General features: G+C 38.5%; 1 protein-coding gene across 3 annotated transcripts in view; it reads left to right on the top strand.

Moving 5' to 3' along the window:
• The window catches only part of LOC103143385 (serine/threonine-protein phosphatase 2B catalytic subunit alpha isoform), a 101,918-nt gene that overhangs the window by 54,442 nt on the left and 24,699 nt on the right, over positions 1 to 22,777 (top strand). For all 3 annotated transcript variants that reach the window (XM_007559902.2, XM_007559901.2, XM_016675224.1), the window contains exons 3-8: positions 9,511 to 9,635; positions 10,198 to 10,309; positions 11,537 to 11,682; positions 12,219 to 12,358; positions 19,354 to 19,431; positions 20,340 to 20,434. In XM_007559902.2, the coding sequence (XP_007559964.1) occupies positions 9,511 to 9,635; positions 10,198 to 10,309; positions 11,537 to 11,682; positions 12,219 to 12,358; positions 19,354 to 19,431; positions 20,340 to 20,434 (696 nt within the window). The remainder of the gene's footprint in view (positions 1 to 9,510; positions 9,636 to 10,197; positions 10,310 to 11,536; positions 11,683 to 12,218; positions 12,359 to 19,353; positions 19,432 to 20,339; positions 20,435 to 22,777) is intronic.

Genomic DNA, 22,777 nt, shown 5'->3' with positions numbered 1-22,777 from the left:
TTTTTCTTCCATCATCCATCCTTTTTCTTACCATCATCCATCCTTTTTCTCCCATCATCCATCCTTTTTCTCCCATCATCCATCCTTTTTCTTCCATCATCCATCCTTTTTCTTACCATCATCCATCCTTTTTCTCCCATCATCCATCCTTTTTCTTCCATCATCCATCCTTTTTCTTCCATCATCCATCCTTTTTCTTCCATCATCCATCCTTTCTTCCATCATCCATCCTTTTTCTCCCATCATCCATCCTTTTTTTCTTACCATCATCTGTCCTTTTTCTTCCATCATCCATCCTTTCTCCCATCATCCATCCTTTCTCCCATCATCCATCCTTTTTCTTACCATCATCCATCCTTTTTCCTCCCATCATCCAGCCATTTATCCTTAAATTAATTTACCAATCTCTGTCCATGTTTTCTTTTTTCATCCCTCTATTACATTTTCTTCTGTAAAAACTGGCGAAAGATGTTTTCTTTAAAAAAAAAATCTCGATTTGTTTGTAAAAACTCTGAAATTTTGACAGGAATATTTTCATTTTTCTTCCTGTGGATGAAAAGGGACTTCCTCAACCTTTTATCATTTCAAATCAACTTACCTAAACCCCCATCTTAACTCTAACTATTACTGTTTATTGTTTAATTTCTGCTTTTCAGATGAACACGGCAGACAGATAGACGTTCAGAAACGGATTGTAAGCTCCGCCTTTGCATAACGCCGTGCCGTTCAGGATGTGGGCTCTCAGAGAGAGGCATCATAAAACCGCGGGTATTATGGTTACCGTGCCCCGTCTCAATCAAAACACGATCTGGCACGGCCGCTCAATGCGCCTGGCCTTTTGGAGTGGCCTGTGTAGGTTCTGAAGCCAGGTTGTGTAATGCCCACCACCCACTCAGTAGCTGCTGCCCGCCGATACGCTGCTACTCTGGGGGAATCACTTCAGCACACAAGCAGGAGATGGCCAGAACGAATTGTTTCTCACTCCAGATAATGTACTCCCACCTGCTCTTCTTATGTGGGCTTTGCTTCTCACCTCGTTTTTGTGTGCTGTGTGACAAGAGGGAGGGAGGCGAAGCGTGTCTGTAGGTGTACTGGAGCAGAGCGATGGGGAGGATTGTGTGTTTGCTGCTGATGAAGTGGAGCGCCGAGCTGGAGGAGGGAGCCGCTGCTTGTGTTTGTCTTGCATCGATCAGCGGCGTCCGCAGATGCATTGACTGCGATTCAGAGCGACCATCAAATCAAGTCTTTGGCTAGAAATTGAACCGTCAGCATCAGCCTCTCGTTTCTTAGTCTTCCCAGCTCCCCTAAAGGTCAGCTTCATGTGCACCTCTCACCACGCTGTTGGAAAAATCGCCATTTTTTTAACATGTTTTTCTACATCGGTGGTGTCATTTTGGGCCGAATCAAAAATCTAAATGTTATTACAGGGCCTGTTGTACCAGAATCTGTTGATAAAACCAATAAAACTTAAAATATCAGTAAATAGCTGTTCCTCCAAGGTTTTGGGGTTGTTTTAGTGGGTTTTTTTTGTTTTGTTTTGTTTTTCGTTTTCAATCAAAATTACAGATTTTGTGGTGAATATTAAGAAATGTTTTTAATTATTCAATGTTTTTGACCAATTTTGAGAAAATTTGCAATAAAATCAGGAAAAAATGTAGAAGTTTGTTGATTTTGTGTGATTTTTGCAGATTTGTGAAAAACTGGAAGGACTTATTGATGTAATCTGGAGTCCAGAGGGCCACATGAAAAGCTACAGCGGGCCAGGTTTGGCCCCCAGGCCTCCAGTTTGACAACTGTGCTCTACATAAATCCTTAAACAACTCTAAAAAATGTTCCTGGACAATAAATTGTCCCAGAAGCTTTTGTGTTATTTTTTTGAGACCATTTTCAAGTAATATAACGTTAATGGCATAATAATGCACTCCCAGAGATCAATAAACTTTAAATTGAACATTTAACACTGGAATTGGAAGTCATTTTAAATATCCAACAGAACAACTGAAACAACAAATAAAATTATTTATGAAGTCTATATAAGCACCAACTGGAAGACCCTTGTCTTCAAATTGGAAAAACAAAAAGTAGTCCAAATTAAAATGATTGTTTGTTTTAATTTTCATGCAATTAATTGATTTATTGCTGATTGTGACATGAAGTTTTATAAAGTATATGTTTATCTTTTCCATCTGCAGCATTGTGTGATGCTCATTTATGCCCTTTATCAGGTCAGAAGCAGGTTAGTGTTTTCCTTTTTGTTTTGTTTGGTTTGGTTGAAGCTGCCATTATTGAAAGGATCCAAATCCTGGGATGTTTCCATGGCGATAACCAGCCTTAACGCCACAAAATCCTCAAGATAAACCAGCATGTGAAGCACAATGCATCGTAGTCAGCATGTATCCTGTGACAAATGGATTATACTAAAGTAGTAGTATGAACTGGGAAAATATGACTAACAATTAGAAATTATTTAGATTTCTTTTTGTGTAACTTGATGCAAAGCAGGCTGGGATTTTAAAGTATCAGTGGTTTTAATGCGCTTCTATAGTAAGCGTAACATTTTGTTCGACTCCAACTCCTTCCATGGCGTTGCTTATTTTCAGTTTTTTAATGTCCGTGTCTGTAAAATGAACAAATTACATGAGAATTAACTTGAAAACATCAAGTTCTCTTCTCCCAGTGTGACATTACAAAGAGCGAAATGCGTTTCTGATTCAACATTTTTTAATTACAGCCACAGCTTCATCCCTATCCTTGAATTTCTCAAAAAGATGTAATTAAATGTTGCGTTTTCCAAGTCTTCTCTACAGACGTTTGAAAACCGTAATATGACAGAATCTGGACTGTATTTGTGAGTTATGTCTTTATATTAGAACATTTTAGAAAATATTTAAGTAAGATAATTGATCAAGTAATTAAGGTGAGCTTAATAATTTCCATTCTGATTATTAATATTTTTAAAAGACAGTTTTTGTTTGCAGAGACTTTATATTTCATTTTATTTATGGTTTTGGTTTGTGTGTATTCTTTATTTCTTTTATTTATTGTTTTTTTTGTGTGTGTGTGTGTTTTATTTTGGATATTTAAAATGTCTTCCAGTTCCAGTATGAAGCATTCATTACAAAATTTAAAAATGTATTAGTCTTTGAGAGGGTGGACTTACATTATGACGCCATCATCGTTACTTTAAAATGGTTTCAAAATATCAATATTATCAATTGATTGGAGGAAGCTCCAACCATCACAGATATTAAACTGTTCAGTCTTCAGTCAGAGGCTTATTCAGATTTGTTGCAAATTGTTGATTTTTTGAATTTAATTTATTTGCTTCTAAATTGGTATTATTGACAAACGGTACTAACGCCTGTTGCACAGTTGAAAACAATGTTTTTGTCCCTTTTTTAAATGTTTTTATAAATGCAAATAGTGAAAGCTCAAATCTGTTTTTAAGAAAATTAGTATTCTCGGTACGCCTGATGCAAACAAAAGAGACTAATTATCTTGCCTAGAAATGCATTGTTTGACTTGATTTTTTTTTCTCTCGCTGCCTTTAAAAATTACACATTCAACGTCTTTTTTTTCTTTCTTTTTCTTAATTCTTCCATTAAAACAATTTCCTCTGAAGCTTAACAACAAATCTAAAATAGGCAAGCGGTGCGTGCGTCGTGGACGCAAATGGAGAGGAAATGAAAAGAATGACGATATCTGCAGAAATCAAACGGAAAATAATAAGGTTCCTTTCTGTTTCTTGAAGTCAGTCTCTGCTGTGGATTTAAACGACGCTGCAGTGTGGGTTTAATAAAAGACGGCGGGTAAAGCAGAGGTTTACGACGCAGTCAAGGAGAGAGGATTCTCAGAGCCGTCTCATGAGTCTCATAACTTGGGATAATTGCTCTTGAATGCTGTCCCGCTTCCTCTAATTGGGTATCACAGCGTCGGATTTTCTCTTTTCTACCTGAGTCTAATTGTGTTTCTTGCTGTGAGATTCAGTTCGTAAAGCTTTGAGAAACGCAAGTTTTTTTGTATAAATTGCATCCAAATCTGTTCGCGCTTTGGGAAATGTCCCGGTTTTTCCCTTACGCGTCGACTAGATGACCTGAAAACATGGAGATATGAAGGATCAACCTCCTGGTTGTTGCTGCTGTCCGTGAATTTTGCTGATTTATATCTAGGTGGAGATTATTGCATCGCTCAGGGGGGGAAAAGACCTTTTCTAAAGTTGTTACATGAACTGGGAAGACTTTATTTAGATCTATTAAATGTAATTATTGTTTTCAACACTGATAAAGATGACTTAATGAGTCAAATAAGCTGCTTCATGAGGGACAGAGAGCCAAAATAACAAAGATTTACCTTTTTAAATATTTAATTGACTCTTAACTAATGACTGAGGGTCAAGTTTATAAGTTTGTAAAAACAAGAATAGCACTGCTTCTGTTTTAGTAAATTTATGTTTAGAGCACAGGTGTCAAACTCAAGGCCCGGGGGCCGAATCTGGCCCACTGTAGCTTTTTATGTGGCCTTCCGGACTCCAGATTTCATCATTAAGTCCTTCCAGTTTTTCACAAATCTGCAAAATTCACACAAAATCAACAAATTTAGATTTTTTTTTTCAATCAATCAATTAATCAAATTTTATTTGTATAGCACATTTCAGCAGCAAGGCATTTCAAAGTGCTTTACATAATTAAAATAAAAACAGAAAGAGATTTAAAAAAAACATTGGAAAGAGATTTAAAAAACATCATTAAAACGTAAACTGAGAAATAAAAAGCTGTACTTTAGTCAAAATGCAGATTTTACTGCAGTTCCTGATTTTACTGCAGATTTTCTGTGTTGAGATAGAGAGTCGCATTTCACATCACACATTAGTGCAAATATTGTAAAACATCCTAGCAAGAATTACTTAATATTCACCACAAAATCTGTCTTTTCATCTCCATAATACACTAAAACAATCCCAAAACCCTGGAGGAACAGCTATTTATTGATATTTTAACAATTTAATTGGTTTTATCAGTAGATTCTGGCACAACCAGCCCTTTAAGAACATTCAGATTTTTGATTTGGCCCAAAATGAAAATGAGTTTGACACCCCTGGTTTAAAGCGAGGGTGTTCAAAGTGAGGCCTGGGGACCATTTTGCAGCCCCTGGACTAATTTTGAGCGGTCCCCAACTACAATACAGAGATAAATTAGGACAAAACTACGACTTTTAAATTAAAGTCCACTGACAAAAATGTCACATAGTGCTCATATTTTCAAACCTTCTTGATTTCCTTCTACTTTCACAGTAAATATCAACACATCTACTTATTGATTTGTACTCCTGTGTGAACGGTTTACAACCCCAGAGCGACCTGCGTGCGCAGCAGAAGGACGTAGACTTCACACAGCAGCGCATTGATTACAGAAGCATTAACGGATAAAATGCGACGCGACCGTTCAGTCTGCAAACGCTTTGACAACAATCAGGTCGGATTTAGTTCCACTTAATGGAAGCGGCACAGTTTGGATTTAGTGACTGAAAACTTACAGATTTTCACTTTTATACAGTTACATTTATATTTACAGAAAAGTTAAATGCATCTTTTCATTTTGATGCTAAGCGATGTTCATACAGCCGTGGCCACAAGTTAGTACATCCCTGTAGACGTTTTTATGTATAAATGGATAATAAACAGTCATCTGGTCTTCCTGATGTTGGGTAAATTTTACTATCAATTGGCTAAATAAGATGAAGACATAACTCCACTTTATAATTATTATCTATAGCAGAAATGCAGCAAAAACAGATGCAGTGTTATAAATCTTAACAACTTGGAAAAATCTTGAGCTGCATAAAAGTGAATCAATTCTCACCTGTAGTTTTTTTTTTTTTTTTGAAATTCTGATCACAGATCAGCTGTTTGGGAAAGTGAAGCACAAACAAATCAGGGATGCTGAGCTAACATTTGTCGTTCAAAATAATTCAGAATATGACGGATGACAAAATCAAACATTGAAGTCGTGAAGCTTGTGGGGAGCATGCGTTGCTCTAAAGCGTCTGATCGTTTCTGTGCTGATGCAGCCACAGTGAAACCTCAGATTACCTGTGCCAAGGTTACCCTATACCATCCCAGAACGCCGCGCCATTTGGATGGTGATTATGGGCCACGCCGTCTACATTTCCCACAGAAATATGTAGATTGCCAGTTTTTCATCTTCCATGCTCTCTATGGCTGAGATGATCCTTTCCAGATGCGTCTGAGCTGAAAGCAGTGCAACTTTTCCTCCCACCCTGGATTCTGTTTTCAGAAAAGGAATGTAAGAATCTATGCATATTTACAAATTAAACCAAATTATTGAGGGGGGAAAAAACCCTAACATGATTGTCTCTTGGTGTGCAGTGAAACGTAAAACCAAGGTGAACGCACCACTGTATTTACTTAGGCTGTTCCAAGAACTTACCGCAGTTGTTCTGAAAATTTAGGGTGTGCCTCTTCCTTTTCATGCAATCCCAGACGGACTCTGTCCTTATAAGTTCAGAGGGATGTACCATCTGTTGCAAGACTTTTTATGATACTTTTGTCGTTGCTTCAGTTCTGACGTTATGGCAGAAGTAAACAAAAGTGTCTCGTGACTTTTTGTGGTATCAGATGTGTGAATGCCTTGTAACTTTTGAGTGATTTTAACCCCGAGCTGCTTTTTTCTCTACACTAACGGAGCTGCAGCTGTCATACTGCAGTAGGAGAAATGTCTGAAAGTAAAAATTATCTCCTTTTTGTTATTTTTTTTTTCATGCACGTGCATCGTTATTGGCTTCCCCTAACAATTTAGATTAGCTTTTCTTTTCTTTATTTAATTTTCAGCTCTGCTTAACCTTTCCAGACCAAACGTGTCACAGATGATCCAACCAAAGTTGCAGTACCGTAATTCCGCCACACGTTGCGCTACCTGAAAAATTCAAACTGTTTCTGAAAGGGGAGACGTTGTGCTTTCCAGCCAATCTCAGGTTATTACGGTAATTTCACTCCCACTGTATTAGGCAGTGAAATTAATCTGAGGGGTGCTCTTTTAATAGACGGTAAATTGTGAAAATAACTTGCTCGATATTGAAACTTCCAGTTGCTACGGATAAATGGGCAAATATATATTAACTCACAGGACATTTAAAGAACTGCGTACAATTAAAATAACCAAAATATCCAGGCAGAGATTTGAAACTTAGTTTTTAAAGGATTAAGACTATCTGCAGCACAACTTCAGCATGAGTGAGTTAACATTTTGCAGAGGATTTAGATATTAACATTTTTCTAAATTAGAAACATAGTCATTTTGCAGGAATAAATCATCTGACAGATGAGACGAGGTGAAGAAAAAGTAGTAAATTTCGGGATACCCCACCCTTGCACTGACCTTTTATTGCGTCCATAAAACTGGCAGCTGTATGAAAGGCTTTTTAATCAGACGGTTTCATATGCAGCCTGACAGTTGGCTCTGCTGTAAGCAGCAAATCTGCTCTGGCATTGGCTGCTCCCGTCTCCACAGGGAGTAATAGAGTATAGAATCTTATAATGTGATAGCAAACTGATCTGGGGTGAATCATTTGTGGTAGCCCATTTCTGACGCAGATGTTTTCATCCCAGAAAGCTCCCCTGGTGGTATTTAACAGCTGCCCGCTCTGTGTTTGTAACTATACGTGTTATGTTGAGCAGCCATGATTGCACTGGGATTTCAGGTAGTAGCAAACTTCGCCGTTAACATTGGCTAAATGTTCTGTCTGTAATTGCTTTGACAAACACAATTTGTATTCAGTTAACACACACAAACTTGCATGAAAGGTTTAGAAATCAATAAAATTGACATCTGTCCTGCTGTCTCAAAGAACAAAAACAACACGCACGTTACAATAAACAGTTGCAGTAAAGCATTTCCACAGGAATGGAGATGCATTGCCGACAATAGATTTATCGTGAATTATTATTTTATATAAACTAGAAAGATTTCTAAAGCTGGTGCTTCCAACGTGTTTCATACTGTTGTTCTTTGCCTTACCTTTGTAAACAATTAAGCTATTACAAAACTTAGCAAATAACTTTCAATTAAAAAAATATATATTTATAATACTGAAATGAGGTATTATGCTCAATTTTGTAAACGTGCTAACATTAACCAACAAGCTAGCAAGCTTATGAGATCAACAACTAACATGCTAACTTTAGGTAGCATGCTAATAATGGCGTTTTGGCAAATGCTAGCATGTTAGCTAACTGTAGCCAACACTATTTGCTTTGTTTCCAGCATCTATATGCTATTAGCTAACATCTGCCATCATCTCACACCAACATCTAGTATGTTGTAGATGGGTGAAATATATGTATAATTTGCTAGTATTTACTCTAATTTCTAATTTTTTTAGCTAACAATACATAAGCTATCTACTGCGCTAACAGATTTTGTGCCAATGATAAAACTTGCTAACATGCAAATGTTTTGCATCTTGGCTAACACTTGTACCTTTGCTAACATTAACCTAAGAGAGTCTATTATGATAACAAGCTGGCATAGTCATCACATGCTAGCATACTAATGTTTATATGTTTGTCAACTAACTTTTTCTATGCTTATAGAAAAAGGACGGATTCATTTGACACAAATCTACATTTTATTTTAAGAGAGCAATGATTTCAAACTTAAATGTAGCATAGCTGCCCCTCCCTAACCTGTTGCTAAATGGTAAGCTGAAGAAAGTCTAATATATTTTTCTTGTGCTTATGTGAAACACAAATGTGCCAATTTGGAAATATATTTGGACCTCCCAAAAAAAAATCATCTTCCATCACTCTGCTTGACCTGGTAGCCCAGCTAATATCAGATTAATAGTTTTAACAACAATATTATAATTTAGTGGCTAAAGGCTTTTTCAAGAATAAAAAAAAAATGAAGTAGTATTAATGATTGTGGGTTTTCTCTTTTCAATAAAAGCACTTATTGATATTTGTATTTCTTTATTTGAAATCTTTCTGTAAATGACACCACTGCATTTTTGTCTAAGCTTTTCATGCTGAGACAACCTCATGCTGACTGCACTGGACATACAATACTTCAATGTGATTCATCCCACATTTCTTTACTTTTTTTTTTTCCAGACATACTGGACCGTAATGTTCGTAAACTTCTGAAGAAAACTTTTATAATTTTCAGAAATCCTGAAGAAATGTCAGTCAGAATCATTTCAAAATGTGTCTGCTCCTTTTGAGTAAAAGTATTAAAACATTGGGAGTGGATTTGGAAAATAAATGTTGCATCTAGCCTGAATAGGGAAAAACAGGAGCAGCACCATTTAAACTAGAGTTTATTTTCTCCTCAAATGTGCGACTTCAGAGATCTTTCTTATTTGATTCTCAGCTCCTAACTACCTGATGAAAATCATGGAAACATGCAAACACTCTCTCACAATCGTAACGCTACTTTCATCCGTTTCCAGCCTTTGTACTGACACACTGTTGTCTTCTTCCTGACATATTTCCAGTTTGCGGAGACATCCACGGGCAGTTCTTTGACCTAATGAAGCTGTTTGAAGTAGGAGGATCACCAGCATCCACACGCTACCTTTTCCTTGGGGACTACGTAGACAGAGGGTATTTCAGTATTGAAGTGAGTCCGTGTGTTTGTTATTGTTCCTAATCGAGCGCGATGCTCGCCATGTGTGTGACAAAAGCTTGGTTTATTAATAGCTTTCTCTGAGCATAGATGAAATCAGGCTGCAGATATTGCAGTGATAAAACACTTTTATGATCATTTCAAGTGCAGCCTGGATCGCAAATGTCACAGTGGAGCTGAGGATTATGTTGAGAGAGTTTTAATATTCCACAAAATACATGTTTGAAGTATAGGACTTTATAACCAATATATATGTTTATTGCGGCCTTATCTCTGGAAATGCTTTAATAATAAAAAGTACATGTATATGAGATATTTTTATAGCCTGTGCTATTCTTGTCTGGTCGGGTGTTTCATTTTGAATGTGATGTTTCATTTTTCTGAGTCTTGCAACCCTGAAATGCGCCACAAAATGTGCAGCTTTAATATTTCAGTGTGAGCAGAATTTACTTTTCCGTGAAACTGACGATGTTTGACATGATAGCTTTTGCTTTTAGCATTAGGAGAGATGAAAAGCCAACTGTTCTGCTCTTATTTTTGTTCTTTCTTGTTACAGTGTGTGCTCTACTTGTGGGCCTTAAAGATCCTATACCCCAAAACACTGTTTTTGCTGCGTGGGAATCACGAATGTCGACATTTAACAGAGTATTTCACATTTAAGCAGGAATGTAAGTAAAGTAGTTTTCATTGTTCTTAATGCTTCTTTGACAATATTGGATTGAGCTCATTTTAGATGTACAATTATCTAGAACTAGGCTAACAATTACTTGGACTCAGGCCAGCCACTAGCCTGAACCAGGCTAACGGCTACCTAGAGTCAGGCTAAAAGACACTTGGAGCCATTTTACCCTAACAGCTACTCTAAGCTAGCAGCTGTCCAGAAACTGGCTTACATGTTCCAGAGTTGAGCTAACAGCCACAGTCATACAGTCACACGGAGCCAAGCTAGCAGCTTCTCTAAACCACACTAGCAGCTAATCTGAGCATGGCTAGTCAAAACCTTGCTTACAATTAGCTACAACCAAATTGAAAGCTCCTCTAAGCCAGATTTAGAGTTATTTAGAGCCAGATAAACAATTTCTTAGGGCTAGGGTTTCCAGAACCAGGCGGACAGCTACCTGAAGATGCAATAAGCGCTAACAGAAGATGCGCTAGCCGCTTCTGTTAGCCACTCTAGCAGCTCTCAGTTCTAGGTAGCTGCTAGGAATTAATTAGGCTTCTGAATATATTCAGTAATTAATTACTTGAGTCATTCAACTTCTTTCTTGGCAGAGACTAAAATAAATTAATAAGTTATTCATCAGGCTCAGTGAAAGCTTAGCTGTTCAAACGTTTAGAAAATATTAACAACTACCTGGGACGAGGCTAACAATTACGATTGTGAAAAACTGTTATGCAAAAGTTACATTTGGAGTAAAGATAATTTGTTGCAAGCAAAAGTTTTTAGATTGAACTGCTTTAGGGGCGGACATTTTCTCCTCAAATTCCTCATTTCTGTCTTTGACATTAAAAAGTTGGGACTACTGTTCCCTGCATGTAAAATACTGGCTACTCATAAGCACTCTGCAAAGCCTCCTCAAACAACCTAAACTATCGCTTTCAAGTCCCTACACAGTTGAAGTAATAGTCTCTTAAGAAAAACGGCATATTTCACCTTTTATTGGTGTTTACCCGTGTCAGAGCTGTTTTTATTGGACTTAGTCGGAGCGGGAATCGGCATAAATGACATTTACATTGTGTTCTTCTGAAACTGTTTTCGGGACGTTTTCTTTTTGCCAGTGTTGAGAAAGCGTTTCCATGCCGGACACTGCCCCAGTGTTGGAGAGCAGGTTTGTTTGACTTGGCGTGCTGTTTTCTTGTTCCTGCCCTGTGCTCCCCTCCCTCCTCCCTGACAGGTAAAATTAAGTATTCAGAGAGGGTGTATGACGCATGTATGGACGCCTTCGACTGCCTTCCCCTGGCTGCGCTTATGAACCAGCAGTTCCTGTGTGTACACGGAGGACTGTCTCCAGAAATCACAAATCTTGACGACATCAGGAAAGTATGTATACGACCTGACATGGTTTTATAGCTGCTTTACTGTTTCTCTGTGTTTGTTTAATCAGCAGGTGTTTCTTAATTGCTTCACAAATGGGACAAAGAGTTAGTCACCTTGCTTGTAACTCATAAAGTAGTGTCCAGCGTTGCTCTTTCTTCTGAATGAAAGAAATGTGGAGGGAGAAGAAGAAGTTCCTTCTCTCAGACTAATTCAATAAATCTAAATGGAGTTTGCGGCTGCAATCGGAGGGCATGCATAACAGCATTTGCTCCGGCAAAGTGTCCATCATGCGGCCTGCATAGTCACGAACAAGCTTCAGTTTAAAAAAGAGCCAAATTTCCTGAAAGTAAAGCCGTTTACGCTCATAGAAAAAGATTTTTTTTTTTTTTTTACTTCATCCATCTCTAAACTGCAAGATTGATTCTTTCTTTGACATCCTCTCTGTGTATGGTTTAATATTGATCAAGCGGCGATTTAATTACGTGCTAAGCTGCAGCTAAAAGGAAACGTTCACAGGAGCCTCGTGTTTTCCTCCACAGCTAGACAGATTCAAAGAGCCGCCAGCTTACGGGCCGATGTGCGATCTGCTGTGGTCGGACCCGCTGGAGGACTTTGGGAACGAGAAGAGCCAGGAGCACTTCACACACAACACAGTGAGAGGCTGCTCCTATTTCTACAGGTAGGCTCTGCGTCTCCCAGGACGTTTATTGTTTGTGTCGTGGTTGTTCTTCCTCTGCCTCTGAAGGTTGCCGTCAGGATTTAGAGAGGCAGCCGGTGAGTTAGGAGCTTCATTATGCTGCTGGGATTGAACTGCTTATGCAAGCCACAGCTATATTTTACAGTATGATGAATGAAGTTTAGATTATTCCAGTAGCCTTACACATTGGTGTGAGTCAGCCAGTCGTTTCAAAGGCGTTGTGCGACTCGATTAGAGATTCACCCAAATAACCTTTGCACATCTGTGAGTCTGCATCGTACAGGGTCACACCAAATGAGACAGGTTTATTTTAATATGTCATAAAAGTCCTGTCAACACATCCTGTACCACAGGTGTCAAACTGGAGGCCCATGGGCCAGATTCGGCCCACTGTAGCTTTTTATGTGGCCCTCTGGTCAATAAGTCCTTCCAGTTTTTCACAAATCTGCAAAAATCACACAAAATCAACAAATTTCCAAATTTTTTCCTGATTTCACTGCAAATTTTCTCAAAATTGGTCAAAAAGATTGAATCCGTAACTGATACGGTGAGCGATAAAGACTCACATTTAACGTCATACATTAGCGCAAATATTGTTAAAAAATATTCACCACAAAATCTGTAATTTTGATTGCAAAAGACCTATTAAAATAATCACAAAACCCTGGAGGAACAGCTATTTATTGATATTTGAACAGTTCTGTTGGTTTTACCAATGGATTCTAGGACAACCGGCCCTTTAAGAACATTCACATTTTTGATTCGGCCCAAAATGAAAATGAGTTTGACACCCCTGTCCTAGAGCAACAGCTTTTTATCTAAAAACACGAGTGTTTTCAAAATGTACGTGTTTTCATTAAACCAAATTTCTTCTCAAATTTTGAAAATAAATGCTACGACTAACGGAACGGCAGCCAGTGACGCTGCGTTTCCCTGAGGCCCCTCCTCCGACCGCCGCCGGTATTTCTGCAGCCGCCGTCGGCTGAGCCGAGTAACTGAACAGGCGGAGGAAAAGCTGGGAGCTAGCAGCTTGCACTGTCACAAAATGTAATGAAGTGGTGCATTAGCACGAGGCACAGTCCTTCCTCTGAATGCGTTCGCTTCTCCCTCCACTCCAATTATTGCCTGAGCGACTCTTATTTGCCCTCGGTGAGCCACAGGCAGGAGAAGTGGTGAGAAATGTCTCAAGGCTTTAAACGAGAACAGACTCTTTTTATTTATTTGATGGCAGGTGTTTTATAGCTGCCTCCCTAATTGTGTTTTAATGTACCTGCTCATAAAGTGACTCATTGTGCGTCGACTGTGGGCACACATTGTTGTCTTTCCTTACTCCCAATGAGCTGTTTCATTTCAGGTCCGCAAGTGGTTCTGTTATCTCAGGAATGTCCATCACTGGTGTGTTTTCATGCAGCTGAAACCAGAAAGAAATGCGGGGTATGCAGCCCCCTTTTCACCTCAAACGCATCACGCTAATGTCAGGAATCGGCCCAGTTAACCCCTCTGACATTTTTGGGTGGAAATTCCTCCCGCGTCGTGTTTCCATCGGCGTCCGACGCCTCGTCTGCCCGGGGGACGGCCGCTAATTGGCGTCACGCTGGCTCTCCGTAGTTTTGAGACGGTTTCGGCTCGACGCCGAGGGAGAGAAACGGATTCGCTCCTCGCAGCGCTCCCAGTCAGAAACCATCAGCCTGTTTGGTTGCGCCTGTCTTGCAGACTTTCCCCGCCGCCGCCGTCTTGCTCCGAACACGTCCACAAATGTAACTCAGGCATGAAATTGCGCGTGCTTCTGAAAGGCTCGCTTTTTGTTTCAGGCTCCACAAAGCGCACGGATCGGTCAACCTGAAGCACACCTGTCAAACTGGAGGCCCGTGGGCCTGGTCTGGCCCGCCGTAGCTTTTTATGTGGCCCTCTGGATTCGAGGCTGAATGTCATCAATCGACTGAGTGTAGTTTTTATCTTTTTACTGCCTAATTATATCAATCCGTCTCTTCAGTTTCTTGAGAATTACAGTGGAAATTCACGCAAAAATCAACAAATCCCTGTACTTTTTTGCGCATATAATTGGGAGTTTATTGCAGATTTTTCTCAAAAATTGTCAAAAACATTCTTACTTGTATTAAACAGCTGCCTCAGCCTTAATAAATGTCAGATTACAGTCCATAATCTATACAGCAAGTAATAAGTCACATTTTTTATTACAAATATTTCCAAATTAGTACTACAAACACTTTGATTTTTATTGGAAAAAAATCACAAAAAGAATCACTAAATCCTGGAGGAACTGGAAAGACGTTCAATAATATTTAATTTTAAGAATTCATTGATATTTTAACAGTTTGTGAACAGGTTTTATCAATACAGTCTGGCTCAACCGGCCTTCAGGATCCTGATTTGGCCCAAAATGAAAATGAGTTTGACATCCTGACCTACAGGAACGTTATATTTTTTTCTTCTTTTTTTAAAATCTTTTATTAATGCTATTTAATTAAAGAAAATAATCTAAAGTGAAATCAGAAAGCTGAATTACAGTCCAACAAACCAACATTTGGCTCTTGTCTTCTTCTTCTTTTGCTGCTTCAGGGAATTAGAGAACAAATAACACATTCATTTCTAATAATCTGCTTGTAGTTCTTTATCCAGATGTTGTAGCTCTTTATCCAGCTGTTTGTTGTTGCTATAAAAATCTCAAATGTTCTTTCGCAGAGATTGTTGATGAGCTCTATGCTAATCCAGTCAGTTTCTAAGGTTAGCTCATGAAAGCTGGCAAAAAAAACATCTTTATTTATGAATATGGGCCTCATTTCTGAAGAATTATCCTCGCTAACCAACTGCATAAAGAGGAGCAAAGATTCTGCTTTTTTTAGAGTTCAGCGCCTTTCCAAAATAATTCAAATTGCTGGAACTTTATTACATTTTGTCTCTGTGCAGCGACAGTTTAATGTGTTTTACTGGAATTTTGTACGATAGATTTGCGCTGCAACTAACAATTGTTTTTGTAATCGATTATTCTGACAGATTATCATTTAATAAAATTTTTACATTCTGCAGATTTTTCATTTAACTACCTTAAAGCTTATTTCATACATAAGAATAAATTAAGAAAAGGCAAAAAGTAATTTTATTATTTTTTTAGATATTGCCCAAAATGTAACAGCAAAGCCTTCCTTTATTTTATGTTGGATCATCTGTACCATCTGCAGGCAAAAAAGGTTTTTTTTTGTTTTGTTTTGTTTTTGTTTTTTTTATCTTAAATGCAAAATGTTTATATTTTTTGTATAGTTTTAGCTTAATCACTACTGAGTTTGCTGCTCTTTCAGCAAATTGTCTTTTTTTGAGTCTCTGCTCCAGCTAACAATCGATTACTAAATTAGTTTATGATTATTTTCATAAATGAATCACAGTGAATCGTTTCAGCTCTGTGATAGAGCAGCGCTACGTTGTGCATGTTTGCATGTAGCCCTCTCTGTTGTAAACAACAGAGGTTTGTTAGAAAGCATTTCTGAGCAAAACAACATCACGAAGGTCAAGGAAGACGGCGAGCAGCTCAGGAAGAAATAAAGTTTAAACCAAGGTTAGGTTATAAAGTGCCGCACCTTTAACAGGATTTAACAGCAGCACTGTGCACTCCACAAATCTGGCCTTGATGGAGGAGTACAAAGAACCCTGCTGCTAACAAACCATTTTTGTTGAGAAATAAAGAATAATGTGTCTTTTTATGATGATCTGGTCAAATACGACCAAAACCAGAAGAAAAAAATGCAACGTGGGTCAGAAAACTAACACTTCATTTCACCCTGAACTCACCATTCCCATTGTGAAACATGGTAGTGGCAGCATTATGGTGTGGGAATGTTTTGTTTTTTGTTTTTTTTCTCCAGTAGGATTAGAGAAACAGGTCAGATTTGGTAGGAAGATAACTACAAATGAATGGCCTATTCAAAGTAATTTCAACAAAACAGATTACATTTCTTCTCTGTTTGATCTAATTGAGCTACTTTGCAAAGACGAATAGACAGAAATGATGTATAGACGTATGAAGCTAGATCCACAAACGCTGGATGCTTACACATGCCAGATTTTTCATGTTTTTATTTGTAAAAGTAAAAATTAAAGTTAAACCATGTATGGTTTCTTTCCTCTTCAAACTTGAGCACCAACTTGTTGGCCTGTCGCATAAAATCCCAGAATAACCCACAGGTCTGTGACGAAACGTGCAAAAGTTCAGCAACCATGAATAGTTTTAAGTGGCGATGCATGTCATTATGAAACCACTGTGTTTTCTTGATTGCAGAGCAGGGATTACATTTTAAAAAGCTTCTTTGAAATCAGCAGGATTCGCTGCAAAAGAGAATCGTGCGGCTCGGTTCTGATTGCAGCGTGTGGGAGTCGAGTTCATCTCCGAGCGCCGATGCTGCAGGGGTGTTTGAGCTTGGATTGCAGAACTTTGTGTTTTTCGAGCAAGCGCAGCAAATTACTTGATTGAACCAAAAACGTTTCGATATCCGAGGGTGTTTGTGAATTCTTGAAATTTTTTCAAGTGACTGTTTATAACAGGCGCTGGTGAAACGAGCACAAAGTGATACGTTTTGTCTTTAGACCAACAAACGGACACATTTTCAAGTAGCAGCTGATTCAAAATAAAACATCTTTGGCATTAAACACAGTAAAGACGATCGGCGATCAACACTGAGTGGCTGTTATGTTATCAAACCAAAAATCACTTGGAGAAAGAGAGAGAGTGTCCATTTTTGATGTAAGAAGTTCTTCCACATTCATGTTTTTCAGATGTTACGCAGCGCCGCCGCTCATTCATGACTTTATTCATTACAAATGATTCACGAACCCCCGACATCCTCTGGGGGTGTCGATCATTTTTCTTCTCAGAAACGCCGTTTTTTTTAAAGTCAAAATGAGGCAAAATCAAGTCATGCTGTTTGCCGGTGACATTTCTTCTTGTGAGGTTTTCACTGTGAGCAGACGAGGCTTCAGAGGAGGCTGCAGTCGCTGCAGCAGCTGCTGCTGCTGCCGCTGCTGCAGGATGAAAGCTGCCTCGACTTGCTCCAGTTTGATTGTTGGCAGTGAGGCTTTTGGTTTTACTGCTCACAGAGTAAACGAGCATAAAACTGCATCTAATAGTTTCCAGAAATGGCTCTTCTTCTTTTTTTTCTTTTTTTTTTTGTTGAAGAAGCAGCCTAAAATGAATCATCTCCCTTTTTTTAAATTATAATTTCATTGAAAAATAAGCTATTTAGCATTTAAGAGGGGTCAAACCCGCTGCTCCTGTACAGTCTTGTTTAAAACGGAAAACATTTTATCGGTGAAAGAAATGTTTGAGGCCACAGTTTATAAAAACACTAAAGGAAATTAGTGTTTTATTTCTGCAGCATAATTTCACACTAAAAAAAAGATAAAATCAAACAATATTTAATTCTGTAACTAGAAAAAAAGAAGAAAAAAAATTTAAAAATAAGGAAAATGAGAAAAAAATATATTTCTAGACTTTTATGTCCATTTGTAATAGAGACCTTTTCCAGCTAACAAAACATTTTTTAGGATCTTTTTGTTGGTAATATGCAACAAACAGATATTCTTCTGTTTGAAAGAAAGAACATCTTCACAGTAGAAAAAATACTACTGTATTTTGTATTGATTTTAAAAGGTCAGAAAATGGCAAAAAAAAAAATTAAATGTCTTATTTAGTGGTCTAAAATACTGGTCTTATTTAGTGGAGGAACACGTATTGTGTTCTTGTAACCTAGAATACATCTAAATTGATTTAAATAATTTACGTATAGAAAACATGTTAGTAGATTTTACTGAAACGTAGTGTATTTAGTTTGTTTTTTACAGTAACTAATTGATCTAGCTATTTACATTTATGTAGCAACAAGACAAACAGAAAAGACTAAGACTAAAATGCTGTGAATAATGAAAACAAACCAATCAGTTCAAAAACTACAAGCATTTCAAGTCAGTCAATATCGATAATAACCAACAACAATAATTAGTTTTTAAATCCTACCAAACCTTCCTGTTTTGTCCACAGTTTTCACTCCACATTCCTTGTTTTTTTTATTTCATTTTTAAGCACTTGTGACTGTGCAAGTTACTCAATAGGTCGTTGCTAGGCAACCATAGCTGTGGGGGAACTTGAAACTGCTTGTTGCTAGGTAACCAAGGAGCAAGTCGGTTGGTCGATTCCACCAAGCCGCAAACGCTCGAAGCCTTTCCTCTGCCTGCATCTCCCAGAATGCTGTGCGGTTCTGGTTTGGAGTAAAGTGAATTTTCTACACATCGAATATTGAACATTTTATCTGTTGATATTGATCACGCGTCTATATATTGTTATTGATTGACTTTCGTTCCCACAACATCGAACACATTTTCCCAGTCGTTTTCACTTGTGGGTTAAATGTAGCAAATTTTAAATTTAATCTCTTTCATTTTATGAGGCAGTGGTGCAGAAGCTCAAGTCTCTCTCTCCTTCTCTCTCTCTTTTTCTCTCTCTTTCTCTCATTCTCAGCAATGTGGGATTTAAGGATAACAAAGTTCAAAGCAAATAACTTCACAAAGCAGTAGAAAAAAACAATTTAAGTTATTTTTCTTCATATATCAGAGAGGAAGCAGCTAAAGAGGAATGGTCAGAGATCTTTTCTTCTGTTTGCTCTAAATCGATGAAATAAAGCGATGTATTGGCAGAAATGAATGAATGTTGTATTGTGAAAAAGCAGTAAAAGATAAATGTATGTATTTGTGCAGGATGTTGTGTGTATTTTCCAGAAAATCCTGGGCTAAATGTCTCTGCAGGAGCTGCAGTTGGCGCTGGAATAAATTTAGCCTGTTTGTCCGACGTTTCTTTGAGCTCAATCAATAATACCTTTGGCCTTATTTAGTTTTTGCCATTGATCGTTTTTCTTGGGGCTTTCTGGGACTTTTCTTGACGTTTGAGTGAGCTAAACGTCTCCTTTCTTCAACAGCTACCCTGCAGTCTGTGACTTTCTACAACACAATAACTTATTATCTATCATCCGGGCCCATGAAGCACAGGACGCCGGGTGAGTGTTGCCTTCTTTGTCTTCTCCACATCACACTGTCACACAGCCGAGCGGCTCAGGGCGGCGAGTGAAATGAGAAATCTCAGGAGGTTTCTTTAAAGCCTGTCTGGGGAGCAGGATGGGCGCAGTGTGAACTTTGCGTTAATCCAAGAAATGAAAATGAATCCAGCTTGGGAGAGCGAGCCGGCCACATGTGATGCAACACGAATGAGTCATGCAGACATTGCTGAGCTCTGATTCAAAAAGTTAAGGTTGACGGGAACTCGCAGTTACAGCTGCTGCCATGTGAAAAGGAGGCGCAGCAGGACGCAGAGGGAGAGTTTACCCCGCTTTTAAACATCAACCAGACGCCACGCTCTTTGAAAAGATAAAAAAAAAAGAAAAGAAACAGGTTACTGGATGTGTTTAGCTGAATTTTTATTTATTTTTTTTCCATCTGAGGAAGGTGGGGAGACTCGACACAAAGTTGTTTACCGTTGCACTCCCACCGTGCGGCCACACGGGACTCCTCGCCACATCTCGGATACGAATCCGACCGCACGTCTAATTGCACCACTCCGCATCACTTATGTCCAACAAGAAACTCACACGGGGCCGTTTACCCTCAGCTGCAGCACGCGAGACGTCGTAAGCCGTAGTCGCACTCAGACATTTGCGGCTTTATCGAGAAAGTCTGAACTTTACAGCTAGATTCAGTTACTGCCACCTCGCTTCAGTCCTAGCGCTGGGATTTGCCCTCCTCTGGGGGGGAGGGGAGGTACCGAGGTGTCCACAGACATCAGCTCCAGACAAACACACACCCAACGTGTGCAAACAAAAGGGCCATAAAAATGTCACCGCCGATCACATCACGGCGGCCTGGTAGTTCTGAGATAAACTAAATGCCTCTCTTTTGGATGTTTCCCCAGATACCGCATGTACAGAAAGAGTCAGACCACTGGCTTCCCGTCCCTTATCACCATCTTCTCAGCTCCAAACTATCTAGACGTCTACAACAACAAAGGTAGGTTGAGCGACGCTGTCACTTTGAAGGCTTTGAAGCTTCAGAACCAAAATAGGACTTGCTTGTCCAAGAACGTCCCTTGAAAATAGTTTTGCATAATAGCTGATTTGGCTTGTTTTGGACTAAAATTATACATCAGAATATATTACATGGCCATCTGCCTATAATTGCTTCTCATGTTGTCTCATTACTAACGTTTTAAAAGCTTCATAAAGGAATGGGGGATATTTGTGAAATATTAAAGAAGCGTTTGTGTTAATAGATTTAGTTTGTTGAAAATAGCTATTTATGTTTTTAGCTAGTTGCTACAAGGTTAAGATTAAGCTAATCTTCAGTATTTGACATAATTTGACAGCCTTTCAGCTGTAGCTGCTTGTCCCATATTCCCTAATAAAACACTTGCTTCATTTAAGGAGTTTGTGGAATTGATTCACTTAATTTTTTTTAATTAATTGTTGTTTTTCAGTTTTAAACAATCCAAAGTCTTGAGTTACATATTTGATTTTTGTTTATATCTAGTACTTTTTAACATTCCGAGCATTATATTCAGACTCTTTGGGATCTTACTGAAAATAAATCGTATCATGTCACGATAATAAATTTCTCTGGACGATAAATTGTCCCAGAAATTATAGCGATAAACGATATTATTGTCATTTTGAGACTATTTTCAACTAGCATCACAATGATTTTGGCATATTACTGCAAGTATACCCTCTTAAAGATAAAACAATAAACAAATTTCTAAAGAACATTTAACACTGGAAAACATTTTAAATATCCAAAATAAATAAACAAAACACAAAAACAAAGATAATTAAAACAGATTAGGAAGTCTCTATAACCAAAATTGTATTTAAAAAAATATTAATTATTCAGCTTAGACCGGGAAAACAGGCTAAAGAGGAAGGTAGTGCAAGCTAATTACTTACTAAAATGTCGGTTTTCCAACAACGTTAAAGGGAATCATCTCTTTATTTTATTGTTATCCAGATGGAAATGATCACTCTCATTTCAATTTGTCATGAGATTAATTGATTTATTGCTTATTGTGAAGAGGCTTAATCATACCCATCGCCCACATTATGATTGTGTTAAAAAGTAGCTTTGTTCCCGTTGCACATTCTGGTGCCTTTAAGCTGTGCTTCTGCCTCCAGCACCAAACTGGGTTGGATTTGTGCTGCACCGGCCCCCTCCCAAGCGCCCTCCAGAACAGACAGTATCTGCTCTTGCTGGACGGGGGCGGATAGAGGGTGGGGTGGACTATGGGATGGATGCGGCGTTGGGCCAAGCACAGGAAATAGAAATGGGAAGGAAAGAGTGATGGGGCTGGTGCATGCAGTTTCGCAATCCATCTTGTGATGAAATGCCATAAGGCTGCAGTGTGGCTGCTGCGAGGACCCAACACACAGGAGCCGCCGGGGATTTTCCTTCCTATGTTTTCCCCTTTCTTTTCTCCTGCCCTGTTTTGCAGGTGTGCAGTCTTTAATGTGAGTTTGTATTGCCTTCTGTCCATTTTGTTTTTCTATTTATTTTTTCCCCCACATGTTGCCTCCTTCGCAGTGCCATAAAGACAGAAATAGCGCAGCTGTCAGGGTCGTTGTTTATTCTTAGGGAACCTTTTTGTTCCGTCCCAACTAATCTTCCTATGGCTCTCAGTCAACACAATACAAACAAACACACTTGTGACAGGCTTGTATTGGTTGTAGTTTTGGCTAGCTAACCACTTGGAAAAATCCTTTGCATCCTTTGAGCACCGTTTGGAGAAGTTAAAATATCTCATTTTGGCTGCCAACTGGACTGCAGTGATTATCAGATGGGGTTGCTGTTTGTGTTTGGTTCTCACTGCTTACTTTTGAAAAGCAAATGTTACCTATTTTTCTTATCTTCTGATGCCTGTCAAAACTTTCTTTTTGCCTGGATCATAATGACTAGTTTTTGGCTTCCTGTTGTTACCAATGTAATTATTTGTTTCATCTGTCTGTTTGCCTGACTTGATCATTTTGATATGTTTTTCTCTCTCTGCTAGCTCATTGTTTGTCATATTTTCACCAAGTAAGCAGGAGCTGCAACAGCTAACGTGTTGTTTTAATCTGTTAGTAAGTGCAGGTTTTCTGCCTTTTCTAACATTTATTGCTTAAACATGCTTCACTATTGGTTTTTTTTATCTTTCACCTGGAAATGTCCATCAAGTGATAGAAGGCCAACTTTGTAATTGTCTCTTATGTGTTTCTGAAGGTTCAGGTCTGAATCTATCACCGCACTGATCATTAGTTTCTAACTGTAATAATTGAAGCTGACTCTTGATCGTTCCCTTTTTAGGTTCAAAGTTGATAAGTTCAG

This window comes from Poecilia formosa, unplaced genomic scaffold (genome assembly GCF_000485575.1).
Source record: "Poecilia formosa unplaced genomic scaffold, Poecilia_formosa-5.1.2 Scaffold111, whole genome shotgun sequence".
In the NCBI taxonomy this organism is placed as follows: Eukaryota; Metazoa; Chordata; class Actinopteri; order Cyprinodontiformes; family Poeciliidae; genus Poecilia; species Poecilia formosa.
Note: the sequence above shows the minus strand (reverse complement) of the source record. Positions and strands in the feature narration are given on the sequence as shown.